At 47.1% G+C, this 21,625-nt stretch overlaps 1 protein-coding gene across 1 annotated transcript; it reads right to left on the bottom strand.

Moving 5' to 3' along the window:
- Positions 1-1,030: 1,030 nt before the first annotated feature.
- LOC145791859 (uncharacterized) lies at positions 1,031-21,322 on the bottom strand. Its single transcript, XM_082872315.1, has 4 exons — positions 20,819-21,322; positions 20,638-20,736; positions 20,250-20,429; positions 1,031-1,081 (listed from the first exon to the last, which is right to left on the bottom strand). The coding sequence occupies exons 1-4, from the start codon at positions 21,221-21,223 to the stop codon at positions 1,031-1,033; spliced, it is 735 nt and encodes a 244-aa protein (XP_082728441.1). The 5' UTR covers positions 21,224-21,322.
- Between the last annotated feature and the right edge of the window lie 303 nt (positions 21,323-21,625).

The raw sequence follows: 21,625 nt of genomic DNA, 5'->3' as shown, positions 1-21,625 counted from the left end.
TGAGTTGGTAAGTAACCAACAAAAGTACAACCCACAAAAAATAAACAAACAAGCAACAAGAAGCAATCAATCCCCTGTAATTCCTTAGCAGTCAGCAGTGAAGGCTGCACACCATCAAGGTTCTGAACCAAATAGATCAACCATAGGCTGCACCAACAAGAAACAACCCAGCAGCAAAATGTATGGCAGCCATATCACAATTAGCATACCTTTGCTTCAAACAATCAACATCAGTAATGTTAGTGTTAATTTAGTGTAGTGATAATTTTTAGTGTATTATTCATAGCAACCAGCTGTCCTCCCATTATGTACAGTCACGACCCATTAGCCTAGACATTTGTTAATGTACACCACTTTAGCTTTATGTTTTCAGCTTTATGCTTTCGGTGCCTCGCATCCAGTGTACATCACAGGCTATAAGAAGAGAGCTAGGCTCCCATTGTAAATTAACATCAGTCATAATACATCTCATTTATTCACTTGCTCTCTCTCTCTATCAATTTATCTTACATGGTATCAGAGCTCGGTTCTTAACCTAGTAATTCTGCTTCACCGGCGGGCGGCAGTCTCACCTTGGCCGCCCGCTGGACCTCTACACATATCTTCACTCCGCTGCCACAAATTCCATTCCATAGCAGAACTCCACTGCCACTAAACCCTTTTCTTGTGTAGTGCTCAAAATGAGGACTTTAAGTTGTTTACTTAACTCATCATCCTCCGGTAGTGATATTGCCACCACCATGGATAGAGAAGCTCTAGATCTTACCACCATGTCTTCAAGCTCAGGCTCCATCATGGACCGGGCCGATCCAGTTAACCCGTCTAGGAAAATAACATGGTTGGTGAGAACACTTTTGAGCCATGAATGGGCATCCGAATGTGACTCGGCTGTCCTTTTCTCAATTGCCACCACAGAGTCCATCACTCTATCCATTGACAGCTCCATCAACTCCAGGCAATCTACTAGAGCCCCTTGCTCTCTCTTGTCGTTGATCCGACGGCTGATACCGCCCGCTGTCTTGATAGTCTTTCATATGCCTGATGCGGATTTCTTCAAGAAGGCCTGCAGCAAATCAGGGCCCTTCATTTGCATCAAAATTTCAGGGGGAGCAATGTTTACTTTGCTTACAATCTAGTGGGTTTCCATGGCTCCGGCCATCTCTCCTATAAGGGAGCTCTTGCAGTCGTGTTCACCGAAGGGTAGTGTTCACCGAAGGGTTGATCTTCCTCTTCATTTCATCAGTTGCGTTGCGCACAACACTTGCTCAAGTTATTTCAAAACCAGTCCGAATCTCCTCCACCGCTGGAATCGGACTCTTCCTTGCTTTCATCGGTTTACAAAACAACCAAGGCATTGGACTCATCGCCGCTTACAGCTCCTCCACAAACCGATTCTTCTTTTCTTTTTCTTTTTTTATTTCTTTGTTTATCATCTGTGGGTCTTTTAGACCCTTTCCCAAACACTATTTCTGTTCTGTGAAGTGGGATGGTGCACAGTGCGTTGCACACTGTTTCTGTTCCCCACTACTCCAATTTTTAACGCAGCCTCAAGAGCTGCCCATGCGTGTATCTCTTTGTCCAGATCAGTGCCTCATCATGCTCACCCTCTTTTTTTTTTTTTATTCTCTTTATTCCCACTTCCTTCCCCTCTCCAATAAAATAATTCTCCACTACCTCCATGTATCAAAACCAGTTCCACCAGCACAAACACATGCTCATATGCATACCCAGCTCTCTCTCCACTTTATCACATGGGCTTGTCCCCTCTCTCTCCTCCTATCACGTTTGATTTCAAAATCAATTATTTTTATTTGTTTTCTCCAAACTACTTTTACACTCTTTCAAATACCCACATTTATTTTTCTTTCCCATCATTTCTTTTAAACTTTTCTTTCCACCACTCTCTTTTAATATTTCTCTTTCGCCACTGCATTACTGAATGATGGCTGATTTTATTTCAAAAAAAAAAAACCTTTTTTTTTTTTTTTACCATCTCCACTGTGTTGAGCTGTTTTGCTCTACTTTATCAATCCCTTTGTTTCAACCTCAAATAGGTTTCTATCTTTACACCTATTTGAGTTTGAGGGGGGGTTATACATATATCATGGTGAGCATGGTTACACACCATGCGAACCACCCAAGCTGATGAGCATGGTTATACACCATGGGAACCACTCAAGCCACCCCAGGGCGCACTCCCTAAGTCGCCCCCTTGGTGCACCACCAAATGCTTCTACATCGGTCCGGCAAGACCCCGTAAACTGTCCCGACATTGATTTCGGTTAGCTTCTACAACAAACGGTCTGACACGACCACATAGTGTCTGCTACATCGGTCCGGCATGACCCCGTAAACTGTCTCGACATTGATTCCGATTAGCTGCTACAACGGTCCGACACGACCATACAATGTCCTCACCAACGGTCTGACACGACCATACAGTGTTTCTTATCCTATTTTATTTTATGTATTAGTTTATTTTCCTGTTTTATTACTCTTTCCAAACTCAAGTTGGTTTGTGCCTATCCTCCTTGAGTTTGAGGGGGGTTGTTAGTGTTAATTTAGTGTAGTGATAATTTTTAGTGTATCATTCATAGCAACTAGTTGTCCTCCCATTATGTACAGTCACGACCCATTAGACTAGACATTTGTTAGTGTACACCACTTTAGCTTTATGTTTTCAGCTTTATGCTTTCGATGCCTCGCATCCAATGTACATCACAGGCTATAAGAAGAGAGCTAGGCTCCCTTTGTAAATTAACATCAATCATAATACATCTCATTTATTCACTTGCTCTCTCTCTCTCTATCAATTTATCTTACAAGTAACATCACTTAATAACACACCAGCAACAACAATCTGTGGGTTTAGTGCTAGCAAATGATTGTGTTACCTCCTTGGTGCTGTAGACACCCCATTTTTGACCGACCTTAAGACTCAGACGTCACCGATTGAGCACTTGGTGATGTTGCATAATGTGCTCGTTCAGAAGTTTCAGAGTTGCGGTTGTGAGCCCTGCCTCCGGACTTCCGAACCCTCTTCTGTACCTTGTCTCGGTTTGCGAACCAGACTCGGTTTTCTCTGTTTCTTTTTCCTGAGGGGAGGGAGAGGTCCAGTAGACCATCTCTCAATGTCCGTAGGCTACATTTGGTGGCCGTAGGCCATTTTTCCCATTTCGGAGTCCGGTTTCCGGTTTTCGGAGCCGTCAGGCCGTGTGCCTCTGTTCGGGACCGCTTAACCATCTCCTATTGCTTTAATTTTTGGCATACTTCCTATTTGCTCCCTTTTGAGGGACACTGGGGGCTGAGAAGCCCACTTCGTGGCCGAATGCCACTTTCGGTGCTTAACAGCCCATTTTCGGGACCCCGAACTGCATGTTTTGGTCCCCGAGCATTCGTTTTGCAACGGTTTTCGTTCATTTTTGGCAGGTACCTCTGTTTTATCACCGGGGAGGTCACTGAAGGGTGGGAGGCCAGCAATTGTTGCAGCAACCAGTTATACATCCTCCGACGCCCTCCGGCGCCCGTTTTTCGCACTTCCGGGCTAATGTTGAACCCCTTGGACCCTTTTTCTTGAACTTTGAACCACATATTTGTGATGTACACACATGAGAGGACCCTAAAAGTTCATGGCCGGCCATTAATTCAACTTGACCCTTTTGACCCCCTCCTTCCGGGCTAATGTTGAACCCCTTGGACCCATTTTCTTGAACTTTGAACCACATATTTATGATGTACACACATGAGAGGACCCTAAAAGTTCATGGCCGGCCATTAATTCAACTTGACCCTTTTGACCCCCTCCTTCCGGGCCAATGTTGAACCCCTTGGACCCACTTTCTTGGAATTTTAACCACATGGTTGTGTTGTACACACATAGGAGAACACCATCAGTTGGTGGCCGGCCAGAAAATCTCATTGAACCTTTTGACCCCTAGCCGGCCGGCTAGGGGGTGTGGCCGGCCGGCCACCTGCAACAAAAGTACCAGGCCGGCCGTATTCCTTGCACTGTTCCCTTTACAGCTGTGAGGCTTTATCCCCCAGAAAAGATCTTTATCTGGGGGATATTTCGTGGGGGAATATTACTCTCCTTTTTCCCCACCTTTACACCCCCTTGTTGGCCTATATAGCAAGCAAGCCTTGTAGTATTTTGGGGTTAGAGAAATTCTTCTTCAAGCTTCCATACATAACTCCATTTCTATACCTCTCATTTCTTGAAAAATCTCTAAGTCCCTAACCATCATTCCTTCTACACCACCAAGCTCTACCACCACCACCTGATTTCCAGCAACAAGGAAGGTTTCTCAAAGGCCAAAGAAGCTGCAAATTCATCCAAGAAGCAACAAAAGTTTGAGTCTTCAAGGGTGAGTAACCTTTTCTTCATTTTGACCCTCTTTCTTGATTTATTTGTAAGCCCCACTTGCTTTTTGTTTCAAGCTCCGGCCCAAACTGAAAAGGGCCCTCTTTTGAGCTCATCTTCACTTTTCATTAAGGGCTCAACCCTGTTTGAGCCCTCCATGACATACTTGCTTCATTGATCCTCTTGTATGTCATAGTTTTGCATGCTATTTTTGACCCATGAGCAATCTGTTTTCGAGCATGTTGTAAACTGATATTAGGCTTATTTTGAGCCCCTCTTCAACATTGAAGAAGGGCTCAACACCATTTGGGACTTCCATGTTGTACCTACCTTTATACTCCTCTTTTCTTCCCCATTCTTGCATGCAATGGCAGCCTATCATAATTTTGTTTTTGGCCATTTTACAGTTCTGAAAAAGTGCTTATTTTGGTCCATTCTTCATGTTTAATTTAGGTCCTTTCATGGTTTGGGGCCTCCATAGGTCACTTCATGTTATATCCCTCTTTTATTCCCCATTCTTGCATGTTTAGTTAGCCTACCATGATTTTGTTTTTGGCCATTTTACAGTTCTGGAAAAGTGCTTATTTTGGTCCATTATACATATTTTATTCAGGGTCTTTGGCTGTTTGGTGATTATTTTGCATACCTCATGTTATAGCCATTTTTGAGCCTTATTTTGCATCACATTTATATCATGTTTGTATACTGATTTTGAGGCTGCCATAAACTGTAAATATTCATATTTTTGGTCCCTCTTCAATGTTGTAGAAGGAAATTTTTCAGTTTGGGTTTTTCTTGTATCACTTGCTTCATTACCCCTCTTTTGGCCCCTATTCTTGCATGCTATTTTTACCATACCTATGCTTGCTGTTTGGCCATGTTTATAACTGTGAAAGTGCATTTTTTGGGACTTTCTAGCTTCTGCCTTTGCATTGCATGTCCATATTGTGCATGTTTGGCATAGCTATAGGTCATTTCGGGTGCCTAAATTCGCATTTCGGGACAATTCCTTGCATTTCATGTCATTTCGCCTCATTTCGGGACTGTCTTCCCCCATATTTTACATGCTGAAATTCCATTAGAATGATTGCTATCGTTTCCATGTCATTCCATCACATTTCGTCATCACCTCGGTTTGCGTGCCCGTGTGCACGCATTTCGAGGCACCCCTTTTTTATCCGCCGGCATCCTATGTGAGTGTGGCTGAGGCTCACTCATGTTGGTATAAGCCCATATCATGTTTCCATGTCATTCCAACACATTTCGTCATCGCCTCGATTTGCGTGCCCGTGTGCACGCATTTCGAGGCACCACTTTTTTATCCGCCGGCATCCTATGTGAGTGTGGCTGAGGCTCACTCATGTTGGTATAAGCCCATATCATGTTTCCATGTCATTCCATCACATTTTGCCATCGCCTCGATTTGCGTGCCAGTGTGCACGCATTTCGAGGCACCCTTTTTTTATCTGCCGGCATCCTATGTGAGTGTGGCTGAGGCTCACTCATGTTGGTATAAGCCCATATCATGATTCCATGTCATTTCATCACATTTCGTCATCGCCTCGGTTTGCGTGCCCGTGTGCACGCATTTCTAGGCACCCCTTTTTTATCCGCCGGCATCCTATGTGAGTGTGGCTGAGGCTCACTCATGTTGGTATAAGCCCATATCATGTTTCCATGTCATTTCATCGCATTCCGTCATCGCCTCGGTTTGCGTGCCCGTGTGTACGCATTTCGAGGCACCCCTTTTTTATCCGCCGACATCCTGTGTGAGTGTGGCTGAGGCTCACTCATGTTGGTATAAGCCCATATCATGTTTCCATGTCATTTCATCGCATTCCGTCATTGCCTCGGTTTGCGTGCCCGTGTGCACGCATTTCGAGGCACCCCATTTTCATTCACCGGCATCCTATGTGAGTGTGGCTGAGGCTCACTCATGTTGGTATAAGCCCATATCATGTTTCCATGTCATTTCATCGCATTCCGTAATTGCCTCGGTTTGCGTGCTCGTGTGCACGCATTTCGAGGCACCCCATTTTCATTCACCGGCATCCTATGTGAGTGTGGCTGAGGCTCACTCATGTTGGTATAGGCCCATATCATGTTTCCATGTCATTTCATCGCATTCTGCCATTGCCTCGGTTTGCGTGCCCGTGTGCACGCATTTCGAGGCACCTCATTTCATCGCATTCTGCCATTGTCTCGGTTTGCGTGCCCGTGTGCATGCATTTCGAGGCACCTCACTTCATCGCATTCCGTCATTGCCTCGGTTTGCGTGCCCGTGTGCACGCATTTCGAGGCATCTCATTTTCATTACATATACCATTGCCTCGGTTTGCGTGCCCGCGCGCACGCATTTCGAGGCAGCTCATTTTCATAGCATAATACATACTAGGTTGTATCTTAGATTGCATTCTGTCATTTTCTCGATTTGCGTGGCCGTGTGCACGCATTTCGAGGCATTTTATTTCCATAGCATTGTATATGTTAGGATTGTATCTTAGTTGCATTTCATGCATATCATGCATATCGCATCGTGTTCGGGATAGGAGTTAGCCCGGGCACGGGAAACGAGGTACATTTCGTACTCCGAGTGACGGAATGTGTCTCAATTCTCCAGTCACCGACACTCCGGATTATCCATGATGGAGTTAGGTTTTAGCTGTAGTTTCATGTGCATTCATCCTATATTGAGTTGTGCATTTCGACTCCTCGGCCATCATGCCTCGGTATGCGTGATTGGTGGCACGAGGATCGAGACATGCATATATCTGTGCAAATACATTGCTATGCCCCTTTCCTGCTCTCTGTTGCAGTAAAATCAGGAATCAGCAACTTTTTGAGGCTTGGCACGCATTTCAAGAACAGATGTAAACAGAGGCTAATCGGGGCATTCCGGTGGATTTCCGCGCAAGACAATCTGGACATGCATCATCCGTCAGAAGCAAGGCAGTCCCTGGCTTGCACGCCAGTTTTATTTGCTTTCTTAGTTAATTCATTAATTAATTAGGATTCTGTAATATTTTGGACTGTAATATTCTTTTATTCGGGACTGTAATATTTGGACTGTATATTTATTCAGACCCTCTGCGAGAGGGCACAACTATAATAAGTGTGCGTGAGTGTGTTGTATGTCTTCCAACCCCACGTCTTTCTCCCTTTTATTTATCCGCTTATGATGGTTAGATTAGGGCATGTTTCAATTAGCATACAGTATGACAGCATGTTTGCATTCATTCATCTGTATTGCATGCACCGGGCTCGGCGCATCATACTAACTGCATTGTATTTTCAATTTCAAAGTTGGATACATGATAGTTGTAACATTCCATATGCCATCTTAGAATAGCCGAGCCTGCTATAGTTGCATTTTGCATGTGTTGCATTAGGCATTTCTGTATACTTAGGATCATGCATGATTTCTAATGTAGTTTCTATTTTGGCTTGGAGTACTCGGTGAGTTTTATGCTTTAGCATCCTTACATGCGTGTGAGTGACTACCATGATAGCATGCTTACCATGAGGCTATGTGCTTATATGATATAACTGCCTGAATGCCTGTGGGTGAAGGTTGGGTTGTTTGAATTGGAAAAAATCATCAAATGTTTCAAACCTACCTGCGGGTAGCAAACCATTTTCAAAAACAAGCATGAAATGTTTTGTTCCAATTTGGGCGACCCGGTCTATACTTGTATGCTGTGAGCATCACATAGTAAACTAGGCCAATAACCGGAATAAGAACATACAATGTTTTCAAAAATTGATATCATGGTTAGTAGAGGCCGGTCTATGACCGGGCGAGCGGGGGTGCTCACGAAGTGACCTTCCCCAATCGTACCCAAGTTCCCGAGCCGAGGCAACTTTGGTGATGACGGACACGTGGCCTCTTGGCACCGAGTCAGGGTTTCCTAAATTTCCCAAAATAAAATATTTAGGTGGCGACTCTGTATCTGGCAAAGCAGTCCATATTTGGCACTACTTTTTCAAAAAAATCAGTTTCTCAAAACGATTTGCCGGATTTGGACTCTTTGGTTCAGATTAGGAACCGTGACATTAAAGAGTCCGAGCTGTAGTGACCCCAAATGAACAGAACGGGAGCTCACCCTCCCGGGGCGTTCGGGGATGTCTACAGTTTCTGGCGACTCTGCTGGGGATTTAGAGAACTTGAGTCGAACTCATGATATCTGTTTTTGAATACACTTGTGTGTTTCTTTGCATTGCATTTGCATTGGTGCGCCTAGGACACCGTGTTTGCCATCTGCTATTCCTGAACGGTTTGCCGGAGGCTTGTCTTGTCAAGGCATGACCATAAGGCTGACCGGTTGTGGGCTCTGCCAGTATGGGAACACAAACCCCGGTTTTACCGGGGCACCCTCTTTGACCATTCGACCTAGTGCATATTCGGATCCATAGTGACCATTCCAAATTAGGACAGGTTGCTTACCCGTTTATAGGTTGTTTGAAACCGCTGCGTGCGTAATGAAACCCTAGCTCCTGACACAATAGGACAAGGAAACCCTACCCCCAACATAGGGGTGTTTTGGCTCTCACTTATCTGTTATGTGCTTTAGAGTGCGTCTCTACAGGAATGCATGTATCAATATATGAGTTTGGGTATCAAGCCTGCGGGCATCAGTTCAGTATTGTCAGTATCAAGCCTGCGGGCATCAGATCAGTATATGAGTTTGAATATCAAGCCTGCGGGCATCAGTTCGGTATTGTCGGCATCAGGCCTGCGGGCATCAGTTCGGTATTATGGGTATCAGGCCTGCGGGCATCAGCCAGTATTTGAGGATTAGTTATCTGTGGATATCAGATTCTGTTTTAGGGAACAGTGATACAGGGATAATAATCAGTGTTTGAGGACAGTATGTATTCAGCTTATTGACTGTGTGTGGATTATGCCCGACTGTGTGTCTTGCATTTTATTTTAAGTTGTTATGCTGCCCGTTTATCTGTTTATTTATTTCCTTTTCGCTTTATTTATCTTTTGCTAGGTCAGTTTTAGCACGATTGCTTCCAACCCAACAGGCATTCCCCAAGCACTTTGGACACGAGGTCGTCGACTCCATCGATCTGAGGATCTAATCGACGGACAGCCAGTGTTCCATTCTCTACCCCCTGTTACAAGAAGGAAGCAGAAAAAGCGCAGTGTATCTGAACAAAGAGCACCAGAACAGTGGTATCCCCCATCAGTGGACAGTTGGATTGAGATCCCCATTGAGACAGATCTGCCAGTAGTTCAGACAAATCAAAACAGTATGACGGCACCAACAGGAGTTGAGGAAATGATGCGCCAAATGCAGGAAACCATGCGGGCCATGCAACAGGATGCCGTTCGCCGGGATGAACTCGCTAAGCAGCAAGCTGAGATTATGACCCAGCAGGCTGAGCTGATTACCAGACTGCAACAACAGAGTACAGCATCTGCTTCACACCAAATTCCTCCTCCGGCAGGAGCCCCATTACCTGAGCAGGCACCTGCTGTTCAGAACGCTCCTCCAAACACCCAGAATACTGTGCCGACTATCCAAAATCTGCAAGAAGACACAAATCTTCCAACGGGGCCAGCTCCGCCCCCGCTTCCACCACAACTGTCCAAGGTCCATACACCCAATCACCCGGACTCTCCATTCGAGGTCGAGGTTGATCATACAGCTCTGAAATTGAGCAAACTGGAGAAGCTCTTCAAGAAATCCCAAGGGGTCAAGGCTATGCCGGATATCGAAGATGGATATACCGAGGAGGCCGTAACACTCCCCGATAGGTTCAAAATGCCACAAATCGACCGCTTTGACGGAACCGGCGACCCCATGGTCCATATCCGACTGTTTGCAGATGTCTTGCGGCCAATGGGCCTAACACGACCACAGAAGCTCTCACTATTCGGCCGAACCCTGTCAGGTGTGGCCTCCCATTGGTACGCAAGATTACAAGATGAAGTGAAAAAGAATTGGGATGAAATGGCTGAGGCCTTTGTCGCGCAATATTCGTACAACACTCAGATCGAGATCACAACCCGCGATCTTGAAACGACAAGGCAAGAGCCCAAGGAATCTTTCTCGGACTTTGTGATCCGATGGAGGGCAAAGGCATCAACAATGACTTTAAGGCCCACTGACAAAGATCAAATCCGGATGATTGTGCGCAATCTCCACCCGAAGTTGATGCAGAGAATGATTGTAGTCCCCTTCCCTACTTTCGCAGATTTACATGACATGGGGGTGCAAATCGAAGACGCAATGAAACAAGGTCTGTTTGACCATGACAGGGAACAACCGAGGAGGACCTTTAACCATAACAACAATGCGGGCCCGAGTGGCGCTGCAAATACGAGAGCCTCGGAAGTTAGTATGGTCACCACCACTCCCCCTCCCATTCCAAGGCCCATGACTGCCACACCCTTCTCCGGCGCGTCCGGAAGCAACACACAAAACAACCGATTCCAACCGCGAGGCCAAAGAACCTTTACCCCACTATATATGCCTCTGACCAAGGTTCTGGGAATATTGATCAGAAAAAATCATTTTAAACCCCTGGAACCAAAGCCATTACCGAATCCACTCCCCCCCTCTTACGATCCGTCAAAATACTGTGCGTATCACCAACAACACGGTCATGACACCGACCGTTGTTACAGATTGCGTCATGAGATCCAAGATCTTATTGACAAACAGGTGATCTCACCCCCTGATAAACCCAATGTCACCACCAACCCTCTCCCACCACATAACCAAGCTTCTCCTCCCAAAAGAATTAATTTTATCCAGACTGGGGTTGTATCTTACGATCCTAGCATCTATATTACACCCACCCACCTACCCAAGCCGGAGGTGCTCCTCCCCGATTGCACTGATTTCTTGTGCATGGTGGACATCTCCAAAACCCAACCAGAACCAATGGTGGTGACCGTCGAAGACGGGGCAGGGCAGATTTTGGGAGAAAATGAGATTGTTGAATCTGGGACTGGGCAGAATTTTGCTGGGGGAGCCTATGATCCAAGCAAGCACATCCTATCAACGAGCCGAATTGGGCTAAGCGTAGAATTGCCAGAGACAGGAGAGCTATGCATGATCCGGGGGGATGGATCTGGGCTATGGGCAGATGATTTGACAGCCACAGAAGAAGACTTTGCCAACCTGCAATTTCTTGATGACCAGGAACTGGGGGAGGCGTCAATCAATTGGTACGATTATGAGGGATCAGAGGAGGCCACTGGATGGCTCGAGGATCAACCAGATGCAGTGGGGGAAGCCCAACCAGAACAGAGCCCGGCAGGGGCAGAAGTATCAGTTGTGGCCGGAATGGCCGAAAGTCAAGTTGTATCGTCGGAGAGCGCCGGTGCTAAGAATTCCGCTCGAGACATGGGCATTATGGAGATGGGAACTGTTGAACAAACAGCTGTACTGACGCAGCTGGAACAAGAAAAGTTTGAGGCTACTGAGAGAGCCAGGAAGGCAAAGGGCCCTGAGGGGACTGAAAGTGCTGTGTGCACGAAGACAGACAATGCCGCGAGCATATGGACAGAGAGCACTGAGAGTACGACTGGACCGGAGCCAGACAGGTGTCTGTTGGCTGCCAGCGGAATGTGGTGGGAAGATGACGACTTGTGTCTTGCCCACACCGATGAAGACTGGGGGAATAACCAACCGGGTGACACTTGGTACCTTGATGAGATTGACCACATGACAAGAAGTGGGCGGTACTTCAAACCCCCACACCTGGACCAACCCGAGGCATCCGGGAAGGATAGAGAAGCGGAGAGACAGAAGGAGAAGCAGATTGAAAATGAAGCTGTGCTGAAACAGTTAAAGAAAATACAAGCAGACATCTCCATCTGGGGACTGCTAATGGCATCACGAGTACACAGAGAAGCTGTCATATCTGCTATGGACAAGTCCAAACTCTCCATAGACACCACGCCTGAACAGCTGGTTGGGCTGGTTTTTCCGGGAGGAGGTTCCCCGGCATTAACCTTTTCGGACAAGGAGCTACCGCTTGAGGGCACAAGTCATAACAAACCTCTCTATATTTCTGTGGAATGTAGAGATAAGTGGATACCGGTGGTACTTGTTGATACCGGGTCTGCGATTAATGTCTGCCCGACCAGAACGGCATATGCAATCGGGTTGAAACCCGTGGACTTCGTCCCAACTACCCAAGTGATCAGAGCATACGACAATACCAGCAGAGAAGTGATGGGGACTGTTAAAATTCAAACCAAGGTTGGTCCAGGGCAACACAGCATCGAATTTCATATCTTGGACGTTCCCGCAACCTTTAACCTACTTTTGGGGCGACCGTGGTTGCACCAGGTCAAAGCAGTCTCTTCCACTCTACATCAGATGCTAAAGTACCCCCACGGGAAAGGGGTAGCGATCGTTTTTGGGAATTCATCAATCCATCCGCCGCCGGAAGTGTCCACACCCGTCTTGGAGATCGAGCACGGCACGGAGGATGTGTTTTTGTCGGGGTTCACTTTGGCCGAGGCTCAAGTGGTGCAGAATGTCATGGCTGCGAATGAGGGCATGTATGTTAGTGCACAATCTATCTACCTCATGAACAAGCTAAAACATACCCCCGGGATGGGATTAGGGAGAAGCGGCCGGAAGGGCGTCTCAGTATTGGCCGAAGTGCCACACAACCCTCACACCTTTGGACTGGGTTATCTGCCCACCAAGGAGGATTGGGTGAGGAAAGGAAAAGAAATGGCCGGAAGGGCCAGAGCAAAGAAGGCCAGGAAGCCATTTGATTTAATGCACAGGCCCATCTGGGGTACCCTAAACGGACGTTTCGTCCGGGAGGGGGAAGATTTTCCATTCTGCGGCTTCCCGGAGCCATGGCTAAACGCGGAGGGGACGCGCGTGCCTGGTTTTGAAATCTTCTTCGACATACAATTATCTGGGGATGACGTTGCCGAAGCGCAGACAGACCCACCAACTGAGGTTGAGCAATGTGAAGCAGTGGATCCTGAGAGCACAGAGCTTGAAATGGGGGTAGCACTGGCGAGTCTACTATCAGATCCTCCGATCAGCCAAGAGTGCTTGGGGGATAACTCTTCGGTTTCTGTGATTGGAGATGAAATAGCTGCGGGCTTTCCAGCGCCGATCTTGGATGCATCTATCGCACCTTCTCTCATCTGGCAATATGAAGAAGGCTTTTTATCTAGCAGTTCCGGGTCAGGTAGTGAGCCGGAATCTGATTCTACCGAATCTTGTGCGTCGGAATCAGATTCCAGCTCGACTGAGTCTGAGTCCGGTATTCCTGGGGGTGATAACCCGGATGCCACAGTCTTGTCTAGGTCGTCTTTTTCATTTTCTTTTGAGTCTGTTGTAACAGAGGAATCTGACGACTTGAAAATATTTAATGAGAATGATGTGGATGTGGTTTCCGAGTATTTTTCTGTGCCTTTGATTTATTGCTTAAATCAGGATTTTCAAAATTTTGATGAAAACAGCGAGGAAGAAATTCCCCCAGTTTTGCAACGATTAATTGATCAAGAGCAGGAAAGATTTGTTAAACCTTTAATGGATGAAATCACTACTGTGAATGTTGGTACTGAGAAGGACCCGCGGCTGGTCCAGATCGGGTCCACGTTGTCTTCAGAGGAACGCGAGCGCTTAGTCGCTTTATTAAAAGATTTCAAAGATGTTTTCGCGTGGTCCTATGAAGACATGCCTGGAATCGATCCTGAGATCGTACAGCACCGGATCCCTCTTGATCCCGAGGCCCGCCCTGTCAAACAGAAACTCAGAAGGATTCGCTCGGACTGGGCTCTCAAAATTAAGGAAGAGGTCACCAAGCAAATTGACGCAGGGTTCCTGCTGGTATCTGAATATCCAACTTGGTTGGCCAACATTGTTCCGGTGCCAAAGAAGGATGGTAGAATTCGGGTCTGTGTAGACTTCAGAGATTTGAACAGGGCCAGTCCGAAGGACGACTTCCCCTTGCCGCACATCGATGAATTGGTGGATTTTACGGCAGGACACGCCTTGCTTTCGTTTATGGATGGTTTCTCAGGCTATAATCAGATAGTAATGGCACCCGAAGACCGGGAGAAGACTGCGTTCACTACCCCGTGGGGTACATATTGTTATAGAGTGATGCCATTCGGGTTGAAAAATGCTGGAGCTACGTATCAACGGGTAGCAACTACAATATTGCATGATATGATCCATAAAGAGGTCGAGGTGTATGTGGACGACATGATTGTCAAGTCCAGAGATAGAAAGGGCCACTACACCGCCTTACAAAAATTCTTTCAGAGGATCAAAGAGTTTCGGCTGCGACTGAATCCCCAGAAATGCACGTTTGGTGTTACAGCAGGGAAGATGCTAGGGTTTCTGATCACACAAAGGGGCATCGAGGTCGACCCTTCCAAAATCAAGGCCATCTTAGAAATGCCACCACCAAGGACTGAAAAGGAGGTGCGAGGCTTTCTGGGTAAAGTGCAATTCATAAGACGGTTTATTTCTAAATTAACCTTGACTTGTGAACCACTTTTTGGCCTCCTGAAGAAAGGAAAGAAATTCCAGTGGGACGACCGATGTCAAGTAGCTTTTGAGCAGATCAAAGAGTATCTACAGAACCCACCCGTGTTGTCGCCACCAGAGCCGGGGAGACCGTTGATATTGTACCTTTCGGTAACTGAGACTACCATGGGTTGCATGCTCGCGCAGGAGTCAGAAGACAAAGTGGAAAGGGCCATATACTATCTGAGCAAAAAGATGCTGGATTACGAGACCCGCTATACACCGCTGGAGAAGGCTTGTTTGGCCTTGGTATGGGCAACCAGGAAGCTGCGGCACTACCTGTTAGCCCACTCTGTAATGTTGGTTTCGCGTTTGGATCCCATCAAATATCTTTTCGAGAAACCAGCACTTACGGGTAGGCTAGCTCGATGGCTGCTGTTGCTCTCTGAATTTGATTTGAAGTATGTAACGCGCAAGTCAGTAAAAGGGAGAGCGGTAGCGGAGTTCCTTGCCGACCACCCGGTTGAGGGGGATGAAGCGTTTGAGTATCTATTCCCAGATGAAGCCATTCTGCACGTCAAAGATGAAACCTGGATGATGTACTTTGACGGAGCGTCAAACCAGTATGGGTATGGGATAGGGGTGTTGCTGATAGCGCCTGACGATTCCCGTATTCCTTTAGCATTCAAGCTCTGGTTCAAAGTTTCCAACAACGAAGCAGAGTATGAGGCATGTATTGCTGGCCTGGAAGCAGCCCTGGAACTAGGGGCAAGACGGTTGGACGTCATTGGGGACTCGAACCTCGTTGTGTCTCAAGCGAAAGGAGATTAGAAAGTCAAGGAGGAAAGGATGATAATTTACCACCAAACCTTAGATTTGTTAATTCCTCGGTTTGAGAAGTTGAATTTCACCCACCTCGTGAGAGAGAACAACAGGTTTGCAGATTCATTAGCAACTCTATCTTCTATGATAGACATTCCGTCCGGAGTCCGGATGCGTCCGGTCATTATTGATCAGAAGTTCACGTCAGCATACGAGTCGATTTCCGCCATAGATGAGGTTCAAGACGGCAACCCCTGGTATTACGACATCTGGAACTTCTTGGAAAAGGAGACATATCCACTAGGGGCAAATGCCAAAGATAAGAGGGCTGTCAGAAGAATGGCTGCTCAGTTCGTTATCTGCGGGGGAAAGCTGTACAAAAGGGGTCATCTGGGAATGCATAAGCTCTGTGTAGAAGCTGAAGAGTCAAGACACCTGATGGAAGCCATCCATGGGGGGGAGTGTGGTGCACACATGAATGGAGTAATGCTGGCCAGAAAGATCCTCAGACAGGGCTACTACTGGTCAACCATGGAGGAGGATTGTATTAGCTTTGTTCGGCGATGCCACAAGTGTCAAATTCATGCAAACCGCATGAACATCCCGCCGTCAAAACTGTACAACATGACTTCTCCATGGCCTTTTTCAGTTTGGGGAATTGATGTGATCGGAGCTGTTACCCCGAAAGGGTCAAACGGGCATGAGTTTATCGAAGTAGCGATAGATTATTTCACAAAGTGGGTCGAGGCCCAATCATATGCGGTGTTGAAGGCGTCGCACGTCGCAAAGTTCATCAGGAACAACATCATCTGTCGCTACGGGGTGCCAAACGAAATAATTTCAGATAATGGTTCCCACTTCAAGAAAGAAGTGATGGACTTGTTGGAGAAATACAATGTGGCTTTCCATAAGTCATCTACATACCGGCCGCAGACCAACGGAGCGGTTGAGGCCGCCAACAAGAATGTTAAGCATATACTACAGAAGATGGTGGAAACCTATCGGGATTGGCCAGACAAGCTGCCATTTGCTCTGTGGGGCTACAGGACTTCAATCAGAACTTCTACTGGAGCAACTCCATATTCATTAGTCTATGGAATGGAGGCTGTTCTACCCATTGAGATTGAGGTTCCGTCGTTACGAGTATTGGCTGAATGCCAGATAGCCGAAGCAGATTGGCAGCAAAGCAGATTCGAAGAACTCATGCTCTTTGATGAAAGAAGACTGAAAGCACTGTACCACATCCAAGGCTATCAACGAAGAATTGCCCGGGCTTTCAACAAGAAGGTTAAGTCCAGGAATCTGAAAGAAGGAGATTTGGTGCTCAAAGACAACCGAGCTCCCATCCACGACCCAAGGGGCAAGTTCAAACCTAATTGGACTGGTCCTTACATCATCAAAGCTATCTGGTCAGGTGGAGCTGTGGTTCTGATGGATCTAGATGGCTTGGAGTTCTCACAACCGATCAATATGGACAAGTTGAAGAAATACTATCCTTGAGAGGCTCGCTAGGCCGAAAACCCGAAAGGGCGACCTAGGCAAAAGTCAGAGCACAAAAAATTAGAAAATATAAAAATTGAGCGCGCAAGGTTGAAAACCCGCAAAGGGCGGCCTTGGAAAAAGTTAGAGCGCAAAAGGAGAGTGAAAATACTCGAGCGAACCTGCGCCTGAACTACGTAAGGCTTGATTCCCATCTTTGGGATACGTAGGCAACTTCACATCGAAGTTCAGCCATAAACTTTTTCCCGATCAACTCTGTCCACTTTGATCATCTCAGTCATCTTTATCCATCAGCATTTATCGTGATCTCCGGTACAGTGCTGTTCAAACTAGGGGCAACTTTCCGTTGCCGCGACGGTGCAAAGTTACTCAGACTAGGGGCAACTTTCCGTTGCTTTGAAGTGTCGCATTGTTCTTCAGACTAGGGGCAACTTTCCAGTTGAAGGGATCTGGGGTTGTACATCTCAGTGACAGATTTTCGGCGTGTCCAGTTCTGATCCGCATCGAAAATAGTTTTGAAAAGTTTCAATAAAAGTTGACTTTGTTCAAATTAATCTTTTTACGACTAAGACCATTTTTGGACCAAAAGCGAAAAATTTTCAGTACCACAACTGTCAATTTCATTGATTTCAAAACTGAGTTCTCCTGCTCTTGCATTACAATCGAGGTTGCTTTTTTTTAGTGCATTCATAACGAAAACTTGAAAATGCTAAATAAGCAATAAATTTGGGGCATAGTTGAATCAAGTATCTCTGCGTCCCCTCCTAGAGCTGGACGAAGCATCTGATGCCAAGCTAGGCCCAACCTGTGCCTCCTCGTTGAGCCAATCCAAGCACTCATCGGACAAAGTGCAACTGAAAGTTGAAGTAGGGGCCAAGAGCTCTCTAGTCCTCCATGCTGTGGCATATCGGGCAAGGTATGCACCCCGGATTGGGAAAGCGGCTGGGTACTCAATCCTCTCCGGTGGACAAGTCTGATCATGGCCAAACTGACGCAGGAACCGGAACGGAAAATAAAATACGCAGTGGGTTAGACCAATCAATTGGATCCCAATCAGCCGAGACATACTATAGCTCATTGCCGGGAGGTTGAGCCAAGGACAACGCCAAGCAATGCCGTCTGCGGACAAATTGCACATCCAATCAAACCACCACCTTTCGTCAAAAGCATTGACTAGGCGCTGCCGAAAGAAGTAGCCTCGAGCTGAATAGGCCGGGCAAGAGTCCACAACCTGCAACTTGTCCATTAACCATACCTAGGGGAGGGATGGAAAATGAGAGAATAAAGAACAGAGAGATGTACGATGAGAGAAAAGTAAGACAAGGGTTTTGTGAGAAAAAAAACCGAGCCTGAGGGTCGAGTGATGTGAGCAAATATATATGTGAGGTTGGGTGGCAAACATTACCTGCAGCAGTAATGGACTCCCAGCGAACCTAGTCGCCTCCCGGCGATAGACAGAATCTAAGCCCATCAGTGTCTCGGCCAAGGTCATGGCAATACAGCTCTTTCCTTCTCTCAAACCTTGGGCGACTTCAATCAGGCGAATGCTAGCCCCGCCGAAGCCCGAGGAAAGCAGAAAGTGAGACAACATACACAAGCAGAGGGCGTGTTGCCGGAAACCCTGCCAATAATGGTTGCTGCGGTCACCGGCGTCAGAAAAACGGTGGATCAAGCCGAAGATGTCTAGTTCCCCACTGCAGATCAGAGATCGAGCGTCATGCGCCGTGAGCCCACACATCCGCCCTAAAGTCTGAGCATGGCCAAAACGGAGTTGGGGCAAGATCACTTCAGAGCATTCAGACTCCATCAAAACCTGAAAATCTTCGAAAGTGGGACATACCTCTTGGCCGCCGAAGCTAAAAACGTGCGTCACTGGATTCCAGAACCTTGCCGCGGCATGGAGAAAAGGGAGATGTAGCGGAGTACGGCTCAGCGTGAATAGTGCATTCAAGCCAAAACCCCGGAAATTCAGCTTTTCCGAGCCATCTAGAGAAGAGATCCAAGATGTAACATTTTCTGCGAGAAACGCCTCCATCTTTGTCTAAAACTAAGATGAAATGAATGTTCCCGAAGTTGAGGCTTTTATAGAAGGAAAAACACTATTCACGGGGACACGTGTCAAAAATCTGGTGGCTGCAGGACTGAGTGGCCGGCCGGCCACCTTTTCTGGTTGGCCAGCCATTTACTTTTTCAGAAATGGCCGGCCAGCTGTCTCTCTCCACCAAAAATGGCCGGCCGGCTCCCAGGGATGGCCAGCAATGCTCCAGTGTATCCCCTTGGCCCTGTTTTACCCTTCGAGGGAAAGTTCCAAGCATTTCCATGCAACGGGAGAGTCAAAGGCCTTCATCTCCCTCCGTTTCGGATGCGTTCCGATGCCCAGATCGTCAGAAGTACACTTTGTTGTTGTTGAGTTTTGTTTATCGAGTTGTTGTTTTGCTTATCGAGTTGTTTGTCGAGCGGACGTGTTTTGTGTTTTTGAGTCATTGCTCTCTGTTTAAGCAATTTTTGTTAAAGTCTTGTTTATTTGCGTTGTTACATTTTGCTTATCGAGTTGTAAACTTCCTAAGGTTCTGTTATATCTTAGTAAGTTGAGTTGCTTAGTTTGTTGCGTCGGTTCACTACCTGACTTGGTGATTACACAACGCGCATTTCCATTCAATTCCATTTTTGTGCAAAATAAATTGATGTGATACGATGCTAAAAGTTTAAAATACAAACACCTTTTCAAAAGCTATTTCATTTCATCATGCTTTACAACAAACAAAGGTACAAGTTTTACAAAAAAAATAAAACTGCCTAACAATGTGCAAAGTGCTACAAACTACTAGCAAAAAAGAAAAATAAAGCAGGAAATAGCAGCATCAAAGTCCTCGGGAGCGGGAACGAGAAGCACTCCTCATCCTCTTCTGCGGGACAATCTCCGCACCATCATCATCATCTGATTCGGAGCTGTCATCCTCAGGATCCCCCTCAGCCTCGCCTCTATTCCCCGAGCTAAAACCGGAGCCTCCCTCCTCAGCAGATGTCTCTGACTGACGGTCGGTAGCCTCCTCCTCCTCCTCAGCATCCTCCTCCTCCTCCTCGTCAGGCTCCACCTCCACAACGTGAGCCCTGCGTCTGCGGACAGGCCCTCCTCGAGCTCCTCGAAAAGGTCTAGATGACCCGGATCCTCGGGAAGGCCGAGATGGCCCCGCTCCCTGAAAAGGCCCAGATGGCCCAGCTCCCCAAGGAGGCCCAGGTGGCCTGGCCTGCGGCTGACCGGACCATGAAGGCATCTGAAAACAAAAAGTTCAATTCAAATGCATCAGTCCAAATATATACATCAGATGCAGATACAAGCAAAGGCTACATGAAGTGGGTGCATGTAAATACAGTGTACAAGTGGGGTGTGTGTCAGATGTGCTCTACACAAATAGTCTATCGATGCAGTAGAAATCAGCATGTCATCAGAAGTATGATAAATGCCAGAAAACTGAAGGGAACCTGAATGCCCGCGACAGACAACTGTGCCTCCCTACGCAGGACCATGCCCTCGAGTGTGGCCACCAGTCCAACCACCTCCTCCATGTACCCTCGCGATGGCTGCAAAAATGAGCTCATAATCATCAGTGAACAGAAGAGTGTCTAAACATCTGAATGATGAATGAAAAAAAGTGGAGCATACCGGCGGTGAGTCCGGATCAATGGCGTATCGATCACTGGGCATCGGAGGCTCTAGTGGAATCGGAGTCGGAAAGCTAGCCCCATACTGCCACGCCATCAACTCAGTAGGCATATCTGGCCATCCGGGATGAGGATGAGTCGACGGAGCCGGAGGAACCGGTCTACTCCGACCTCTAGATGTACCGGCCCTGCTAGTAGAAGGGGCGTCTGCAGCCCGAGCCCGAGCCTGGCCCGAGGATGACATACCGGCAGGCCTCATCATCGGGATATGAGCTCCCGTCAATGGAGGCATCAAGTATATGTGACGGTAAGTGGCGTAGTCCCCCTCCTCAACATATAGTAAAGCATCACTGCCCAGCATGGCGCCGACTACCTCCGAATAAGACAGCCTGTCAGCAGTCCGCATACTGGCTGGAGGTACTGCGGGAGGATCCTGAGAAAGATACCCCCATACCTGGCGCAGAAAGCGTTCTCCCAGGAACCATGCCCTGCCAACCGGCCCTTCAAGCAGGACCCTATACTGGGAGATGTCTGACGCTCCAGTATACTAAAGTCGGAGACCGTCACCCAGGGACACCATGTGATCTGCGAATGATAAAAGCATAAACCAATCAGAAATCGAGAATATACAGGGCAAATCAAAGATGAAAATGAAAGGAACTGAAAGTTCTGAGGTACCTCTGAATGTCGCACAGTGTCGAAGTACTGTCGCAGGTTAAGGAGGGTCTCTCGAGGTCTCGGCCGGTGCGGGCCCTCGAACACCAATGAATATGGGGTCATGAGAATCCCCGCCACCTCCAACTCTGGG

Source organism: Camellia sinensis, chromosome 5 (assembly GCF_055761805.1).
Source record: "Camellia sinensis isolate YWXY chromosome 5, ASM5576180v1, whole genome shotgun sequence".
Lineage (NCBI taxonomy): Eukaryota > Viridiplantae > Streptophyta > Magnoliopsida > Ericales > Theaceae > Camellia > Camellia sinensis.
The sequence above is the reverse complement of the archived record's forward strand: the minus strand, read 5'-3'. Positions and strand labels throughout refer to the sequence as shown.

What these genes read in the sequence shown, in the direction of transcription:
- LOC145791859 (XM_082872315.1), bottom strand. Translation starts at nt 21,223, where the DNA reads ATGCGGACTGCTGACAGGCTGTCTTATTCGGAGGTAGTCGGCGCCATG. An exon ending in TTGATCCGGACTCACCGCCG is followed by an intron (nt 20,737 to 20,818) that starts GTATGCTCCACT and finishes TCATTTTTGCAG; the next exon opens with CCATCGCGAGGGTACATGGA. An exon ending in GCAGGGCTCACGTTGTGGAG is followed by an intron (nt 1,082 to 20,249) that starts GTGGAGCCTGAC and finishes ATGCAAATGAAG; the next exon opens with GGCCCTGATTTGCTGCAGGC.